We start from the raw sequence: 9,038 nt of genomic DNA, 5'->3' as shown, positions 1-9,038 counted from the left end.
AAATGGTTTACATAGTTTGATATGATAAAAAGTATAGCTTAATAAAAGAGTAAACTTTGTTAAGGGTGGTATTTAAGTATGGTTCAGCCTCCATTATGTGAATGGACATCTAAAGATATTCAGTTCTTCCAGCTTTGATAGGTTAAATCTGAATCACGTGATGCTGCGTTGTTTAATTTACTCAAGGTCATCACACGCTCCCAGTCCATTCGATAAGCCATTTCTGCAGTAGAGAAATGTAACTTGATTGCATCCTCCAGTTGATCTCTGTTCCCCCATCGTGATTTAAAGAAGGTAACGCGATATGGTACCTGAATAGATTTTGGAAGCAGGTCCACGAGAGCTGAGGCGCAACAGATTTTCTTTCTCTTCTTCTGTTTCTTCTTCTCCTTCTTCTTCGCTGCAGCTGTTTAACCGCAGTAGTGCAGCATTAAATCCATCACTGGAGCACAATAAGGACGCAACATAAATAAGGGCTGCAAGGAACCTCTCTTTTGCGTCGGCATAAACTTTCCAGATGAGAGAAAGTATGTGGTCCAAATGAACAATATGTCACAGGGAATGTGATTTCAACTCTTTGAGGCTGAATGTGACCTTTTCTTCTTATGTAAGGCCTATGTGTGACCTCTTTACCTCGTTTATTATGGCCTTCAATCTTTGGATATTTGTGTTTATGATGCGTGTATGAGCATTAACAGGAAAAGTAAGTTAGATGGATACAACACAAACGTCTAAAAAGAGAATACAGAAATGTAATATTCTGAGCACATTTGTTGCTGTAGTTCAAACTCAACATATTGTTCAGTCCAGCTGCACTACACAGCTCCGGATATAGTGGACTATTGTAGGGTTTTTGTTTATGAAAGATACTTAATTGGTATTTCACTGGAATAAAAATTTTTAAAAAAGACATGACATCTTCTTCTGTCTGGCCGGAAGCTTATCAACTCCCTGGTGTCTGATTCACACAGCGGACACTTTGCTCTTTGCTCTGGAGAGCTGTACCCAGAGATCCGCTGAAGAGGTCGCGCAAGGACTTCTGAAGGAGTTCAGCCTGTGCGTCAGTGACTGAAGAGCCGAGCGCGCGCGCGCGTGTGTGTGTGTGTGCGTGTGTGTGTGTGTGTGGGGGTGCGTGTGCGTGTGTGTGTATCTGTGTGTGTGTGTGTGTGTGTGTGTGTGTGTGTGTGTGGGTGTGTGTGGGTGCGTGTGCGTATATATATGTGTGTGTGTGTGTGTGTGTGTGTGTGTGTGTGTGTGTGTGTGTGTTTCATTCAATGAAACGCAACACCCCGTTCCCCTCTGTCTGTCTGAAGCCTCTTCGGAAACAGGTTTGATTATATTTAAAAGCTTGACCCGGGAGAGAAACCCAAACAACTGTCTGTTCTAATATTAGCAGTGCGGGCTGCGGACTACTATGAATTCTATTATTGTGCGGGGCTGGGGCATATTCCAAAAGGCAACTCTCATCAAAAGATTTACACTGCAGTTGGTAGGAAAAAATATATCAGTTACCGCCAAGTGGTATACTCTTAATTTGAAGGTATGACGATGGTATGTCCGGATGGGTTGTTAGCTGTGGCCCTGTGTGCTTATACAGTAATAAAGGTCCTGCTGTATGAGAAACAATGACTATTATTATTATTATTATTATTGTTATGATGATTATGATTATTATGATCATTATGGTCATTATTATCATCATCATCCCCTCAAAGGCGCGTATCAAGTCGTGCGTAAAACCAAGCTGTCCGCCTCACAGTGATATGATATAATGAGAAAACTAAAAACTATATAACAGTATTCTCTATAAAAAAAAACTTAAAATGTATATACCCTGGCACATTTGATCTGATCTGCTGTGTTTCCTTTTTTTATCTATAGTGCAAAGCCACAACATTACACAAGTATGGCGTTTTCATTACAAAAATCCGAACATTAGTTTTTTTCCTTGTCTTTAATTGTTGTGGCGAGAGAAAGTTGCCTGTAACGATGTCACCTGATTGGGATTGAAAGAACTTTGGTAAGAAGGAAAAAAAAAAAATCTCCCCACCCCCACAGAAGAGGAGACCGCCCACCAGAGACAGTCAACCCGAGACCCCTTATAGATTTAAAAAGAGAGGCTGCATTCTCAGACTGACACTTATTCAACACTGCCACCTTAAGCAGATTACTTTTGCGCTGCCTGTGTGTCCAATACGCGGTTCACTTTGCCTCTCCATCATGTTTAGGATGCTGAAACACCACTTTCACCCGGGCGTTTTTCTCTTGTTCATATGGCTTTGTCACCTCATGGAACATCAAAAAGTTCAAGGTAAGCTCTCTTCGTCAATTTCATTTGATTCTCTCTCGTTTTTGAAAAACTTCAACATGCTGTCAGCCGCAAATAAAAAAAATATATATATATACTTTAAAAAAAACAAGGAACGCGCACGAGTGTTCGGGATACTTGCAACCGAGAAACTTTTCAGAGTGAGCTCCCTCTTTCCTCGCTGATAAAACTCTGCTCCACAGCAGACGGTGCGTGCGTAAAGTGTCCATAAAACAGGTGCCATATGGGACACTTCAGAGTGAGACTACACGGCAAGTTTTGCAGCCCTGCTCCATGGGCACACGCGCCACACCGTGCTGCTGCTGGTGGCAGCCTCAGCCTCCCACGGATATCTGGACATGTTCTGATACTCCAGTGTCTCGCTGTGTTGCCGTCAACCTAGTTACAAACTTAAGAGGGTCCACAGAGACTTTATGGGCGTGTTACTTAGAGAAAATGTGCACACCAAAAAAGGGGGCTTTTTTTTTGCAATAGTTTTCTGTCAAAAAGAATCACACTGGAGACTTTTACGCGCATCATTCTTATAGTTGAGATGGATACAATGGAAATGTCTTCAATCGAAGTAACACACCACGAACACACACTGTCATGTGCGCCCGTCGTTTTAGACACCCTGCTGTTGTCTGGATCAACTGTTCTGTTTTGTACACAAATATAGGATTCATGTCTTTATTCGTTACCTGTTTGAAACGAACCTGACACTGGTTTGTTAGTAACCAAGGCGCTGCTTGGGGGGTATAAAGTCTGGGATATTGCTCTGAGGCGTTGGAGACAGTGGTGTGTTTAGCCTATGAGACCGTGGTTCTCTGAGGGAGACTGGCTGCTATTTAACACTGTCTGTAGCGCCAGTGTCTGTCCAGTGATAACAAGGAGACTGGGAATAAACCACAACCCCCCTTTTTTTTAAGAGAATCTCATTAATTGTTGTTTTTTTTTGTTTGTGGCTGCATAGTAAGGGCTGTCAGTCACAGATGGGATAGTGTTAACAGTCTCGCAAAAAAAAAAAAATCAGACAAAATACTGCCGGGTGGGCGAAAGGGGAGGTAGAGAGCGTCTCGGATAATACGGGCTGCGTGTGTGTGTGTGTGTGTGTGTCTTGCGCGTCTGGGTCATCGGTTTCAGGCGTTCACAACATGCAACATTCGAAGTTTTCTTGTCTTTTCTGTTCGCAGCTGGGAACTGCTGGTTGCAGCAGGGGAAGAACGGGAGGTGCCAGGTGCTCTACATGCCCGGCATGAGCAGGGAGGAGTGCTGTCGGAGTGGGAGGCTGGGGACGTCCTGGACCGAGGAGGACGTCCCTAACAGCACGCTCTTTAGGTGGATGATCTTCAATGGCGGAGCCCCCAATTGCATACCTTGCAAAGGTGGAGGTGCACTCATTTTCCTTCGTTTTTTTGTCATAATATGCATGCCCGGTCATTTCGTTTAATAAATCCTCTAGTTGTGATCTTAATTTGCGCAAACCAATGTGCGTAAATGTGCCCATTTTCACGCGTAATGTTTACGCACACGGACCAATATCCTCACCAGCATTACTTAACACTGACGTTCTACTTTAGAAACCTGCGACAATGTCGACTGTGGTCCCGGGAAGAGGTGCAAGATGAACAGAAGAAGTAAGCCGCGCTGCGTGTGTGCGCCAGACTGCTCCAACATCACCTGGAAGGGACCGGTGTGCGGCTCCGACGGAAAGACCTACAAAGACGAATGCGCGCTGCTGAAGGCGAAGTGCAAAGGCCACCCCGACCTGGACGTGCAGTACCAGGGGAAGTGCAAGAGTGAGTAAACGGCATCTTTGATTACGTCACCGCAAAGCTGCACGTGCCCAATAATCCCGCGCGCCTGTTCCCAATTCTCTTCCATACACCGCGTGCCAGTTTTGAACACAATCTCCAAATGCCCCTTTGTCTCGACAGAAACGTGCCGCGACGTCCTGTGCCCGGGCAGCTCCACGTGCGTCGTGGACCAGACGAATAACGCGTACTGTGTGACGTGTAATCGGATTTGCCCCGAGGTGACGTCGCCCGAGCAGTACCTGTGTGGAAACGACGGGATCATCTACGCCAGCGCGTGTCACCTGAGACGAGCTACCTGCCTCCTCGGCCGGTCCATCGGGGTGGCGTACGAGGGGAAATGCATCAGTGAGTCTGCAACCATAGAGACGCGAGAGCCTGAGACTTTGCTCCCCGAAATCTGACTTTGAATACTATCTGAGTGCATTTTCTTCCTGGCCAGCTCTGCAGTTTTTCACTGTTCCTTTTTGCCAACATTCCACCGAGGAGGGGGTCTTAGAGTGAGGGAGGGAGAGAGAGAGAGAGAGAGAGAGAGAGAGAGAGAGAGAGAGAGAGTTAGTAGTTGCTTGTGTTTGCTCAAGAAATGATAGACATCTTATTATTTCCTGATGTTGGCAGCATTATCCCATATGGGAGAGAGGAAAGAGGAGGGGGGAGGGAGAACAAGAGCAAAACAGGGGAGTGCTGGGGGCCATGAAGACATGCTTCAAGTTAATATTTGAGTGAGATGGATTCTTATCCAGAGAGCAGCTGATATAAGTCATGTAGACTTAAAAAGCGCAAATTAAAACATGACTTTTTGTTCCATGCCACAAGACCTAAGCCTATAAAAAAGGATTTAGTTTTATATTCCTGACTTAGTTCTCCGAAACCCAGCAGTCATCTGTTCCCGCTCGAAAAAGGCATTTTGCGATAATCCACCTAATCAAAGATTTCCCGTGCTGATTTCTCCCTCTCGTCTTTGCAGAGGCCAAGTCGTGTGAGGACATCCAGTGCAGCGCGGGGAAGAAGTGTCTGTGGGATGCTCGGATGAGCCGGGGCCGCTGCTCACTGTGCGATGAGAGCTGTCCGGAGAGCCGGACGGACGAGGCGGTGTGTGCCAGCGACAACACCACGTATCCCAGTGAATGTGCCATGAAGCAAGCCGCTTGCTCTATGGGTGTGCTGCTGGAAGTCAAGCACTCTGGATCTTGCAACTGTAAGTAGAATATATCAAAAGCAAAATATGAAAAAAAAAAATCCTTCAAAACACCCTCCCTCTCCCAGCAAAAGACAATATTCCATATTGCTTTCCCAACAAAAACCTCCCCTGAAAGTGCCCTCCACCCTTCATCTCCCCAAACTCCCCCGCCGGCCACACCACCGAGCACAGCTCAAGCGAGCAGAAAGGACTTGGGGATTGAAGAACTTGCATGACATTGTCTTTGTCGCTGGCTTTTGTTCTTGTGTTCTTGTTAGATTTTATTATTTTTTTTCATTTCGCTTTTTATAATTCTTTTTGCAAAACAAAATCACAGAAAAGTAGAGGAAATAAACATAAATCTATATCTGCAGACTCCGACTATACAGTCTGGCAAAAGCTAACTTCATTAAACTAACTTGAATAATAAAGGAGAGTAGTTTTTATTTCTTTTCTCATTTGATTTTGCAGTGGAACAATCCTGATTTTTAAAACTAGTCACGTTTATGGCCATGCTAGTGAACTGCAGGAGCAGATTGCCTTAAATCCCATGCAGTTTTTTTTTTTTTAAATCAGAAACCGTTTATTTTTATGATAGTGGTCATATCTTTACCGTTTGTAAATTCCATGGTCACATTGCTGATTTCATAGTAATGGTGTATTTGTGTTTTTCTAATGTGTTTTTCCTTTTGTTGCTTTTGGCTGTAATCAATCAATTCAAAATGCACTGCCTCTTGTGATATACACCACACTGCCAACATGTCCATAGGAACAGAATACTTTTGATTAAATATACTAATACGATGTGCATAAGGTGATTGTAACATTGGTGCCATGTTAAGTGACAACGATGATGGATCATAATGTTGTCATTCATGTAGACTACCTACCTGCAGACCTAGATTTGTGAGCCATTCACAAATGTGGGGGCATAAGCATCAAATTGAACAATAGCCTCAAGGAAGTATCAAATTTACATTCCAGTTGCCGTGTATAAGATTGTCTCAGTGTTAGTTTCTTCCTCCTGACTCGAGTACCTTAATGTGATGTGCCTAAGGTATGCGATGGAATCCAAGGGACCAACTTTATGATCACCTCATGAGCTAAATATATAAATGTGATACTTTACAGTGTGCAGGATAAGCATAAGAAGCTTGTTGAACCACGCTCTCTTATTTCTCATCCCTTCATTAGGAGAAATATTAACATTTATCGACTAACTTGTTATTGTCCGTGCTGTTTCCAGTGAATGTGTTGTCTACCAGAATATGTATCAGAAATTACAAATCCACTTGGATTGATGAGGGACTGCCTGTTTTTTTGTTCTTGTTGTTTCTGTATTGTCACTCTGCTCCTGCTTGTGTGCTTCTTTTTTTATGTTTCCAGTGTAAATCTCTTCTGTAAGAAAAGAAAATACCTCAGAACTGTGTTGATGATCTCTGACCTGCTTGCTAAGTCCAGGCTGTGACACAGACTCCTCCCTCCCTGCGCGTTTGAGCCAGAAGCTAAAATAATATTCAGAGCAAAGAAAATCCAAGAACACAAGAGCACCTTTCTGTGTTATGTGTCTGCTTTCAGGAAGATCTGCCCTAAAGAGAGTGGAGCCACTGGAACCATCATCCCCAGTGCCCCCCCCCCCATACCCCCAACCTCCCATCCACCCCTCTTTTCCATCACCCCACTTTTTTTCTCTTGGTACAGCCCTGACTTGCTAGATTATGTAAATTGCAACTGCATAATTGGGGATGCCACAGTATTGCCAAGTCATTACACACACACACACACCTACACACACACACACACACACACACACACGTAAAAGAAACAACAAAATGGAGGCTGTGTGCCAGTGGCTTTGCTGTGAGATTTTATTTTAGAACATTCAGTGATATTCTGCGCTGTTGTGGTCCATATTCATACAACAGCTACCATATATTCTCCCATATAGCCATCACAGAAGACCAGGAGGAGGATGAGGAAGATGAGGACTCAGACTACATGGCCTATGTCCATTTATCTTCTATACTGGATGGATAGGCTCCCGTCATTAGGGGAACAGGGCAAGGAATCATGTCCATACTGTACATTATGTGTATGCTTATTTATTTTTTAAAGAAAAAGGAAGTATACATATAGTTCAGTCTGCTAGATGTTTATTTATACTTTTTTTCATGTTTTATAATTTATACATTTAAATGTCAGGCTTAATATCTACCATGATATATTGTGTTACCACTCATTTCCCCCTCTTTTTTTTGTTGGTGTCCCTTTTACTTTCTTTTTTTTATCATGAAGAAATATATTTGTCCAAAGAAAAGCAGTGTTATTTATTTGTCATGTTACCGTGTAAGTATAAGTCCTCTACAAGCTGTAAATTGCATTCCCTGAGCTGTAAAAATCTGCTTGTTCCTGTCAAATCTCTATCACAGATGTTTATGTCACACATACGTAACTGCATGTTTAGGCTGTGTGTTTATTTATTGGGAATATATCAATCATTTTATGTACATAAAGTGTTTCTGGTTTGTTTACAACTCACAATAACTGACCAAAGGGATTCTCTCAATGGTTTTGCAAAAGAGCATTGTAAAAGGTGTAACACAGCAGTGATGAAATGGAAGAGAAAAAAAGAGCCATTTGTTTTTCTTTTCTTATTTTTTTTGTGTGGATATTCCTCAGTTTCAGCCCTTTAGATTTGTTTCCACACGGAGACAACAACTTTAGACATCACTCAATAGCGTTAATTTTGCCTCACCACATTAGAACAGAGTTAGGTTTGGACGATACTTGATTATTTTGGAAATAATGTGCCATTAACATATGTGTGCTGTCTTCTTGCCAATGTGCTCCATATTGCTCTCGCAGAGCTAAAATAGGACTAATGTATTGCAGTACTCTACACTATATCAGACTTCATCACTTTGTTTCTTTTCTCTTTTGTTTTGTTCTTTTCTCGGAATGCATTTTATTTCAAACATCACAAGAGAAATACAAAAATCTGTTATGAATATATAGTTTTGTATTTTTTATGTAAATGTCATATGTACATACAAAGTTTGATGGTATTTGTACAGATATGAAGAGTGAAACAATAAAAGTTTTTTTTCCTTATACCCTCTCTGACTCTGCAGCTTTATTGAATTGTTAAGAATAAGTTGGACCTATATCAAACTGTTAGATATGAATATAAAGTTTGGCAATGTATTATTACATTTTACAAATCCATTTACACTGTGGAATCAATCCTTTTAATTTCTCTGGGTGTATTAGGTTGTTGTGGGCAGGATTTTTATGTGATTTCTTTGGATTAGCCAAAATCAAACATTCCTCTCAATTTTAATCTGTGAAAAGTTTCTGAAATCATACCCAAGAAACTTTACTAAATCATGGTACATACTGTATGTATCAGTATTGCTACATACATGTTTACGTGTGTTGGTAAAGGATTTTAGCCTACTTACATTACCCACCTCTATTACAGTTTGCTTAAACAAAACACTGATTGAATACTCAAATAACTTTATTGTACTGTAGAATCTTCAGTAGCCTACAGCAAATAATGTTCTATCCCTACAACACTTGCATGAACTGCTGTGCATTTATATTCACGTCATCTATACTATTCATATACGTGCAATATGCATTTAAAATTGTAAAATATATTTGCAACATCTAATGGAAAAACTTTAAACATCAACTTTAAGTCATCAAAAACCAATTAGACAGGGATAGGTAC

At 41.8% G+C, this 9,038-nt stretch overlaps 1 protein-coding gene across 2 annotated transcripts; it reads left to right on the top strand.

The window, feature by feature from the left end:
* The first annotated feature begins 2,102 nt into the window (after positions 1-2,102).
* Positions 2,103-8,413, top strand: fsta (follistatin a). Of its 2 annotated transcripts, none has more exons than XM_035640888.2 (6): positions 2,103-2,311; positions 3,502-3,699; positions 3,889-4,107; positions 4,246-4,470; positions 5,090-5,320; positions 7,251-8,413. In XM_035640888.2, the coding sequence occupies exons 1-6, from the start codon at positions 2,221-2,223 to the stop codon at positions 7,337-7,339; spliced, it is 1,053 nt and encodes a 350-aa protein (XP_035496781.1). In that variant the 5' UTR covers positions 2,103-2,220; the 3' UTR covers positions 7,340-8,413. The 2 variants fall into 2 exon arrangements, with proteins under 2 accessions (XP_035496781.1, XP_035496782.1); XM_035640889.2 differs by having other exon boundaries at positions 2,104-2,311; positions 3,502-3,693.
* Positions 8,414-9,038: the final 625 nt, after the last annotated feature.

Source organism: Scophthalmus maximus, chromosome 19 (genome assembly GCF_022379125.1).
Source record: "Scophthalmus maximus strain ysfricsl-2021 chromosome 19, ASM2237912v1, whole genome shotgun sequence".
Classification (NCBI taxonomy): Eukaryota; Metazoa; Chordata; class Actinopteri; order Pleuronectiformes; family Scophthalmidae; genus Scophthalmus; species Scophthalmus maximus.
Note: the sequence above shows the minus strand (reverse complement) of the source record. Positions and strands in the feature narration are given on the sequence as shown.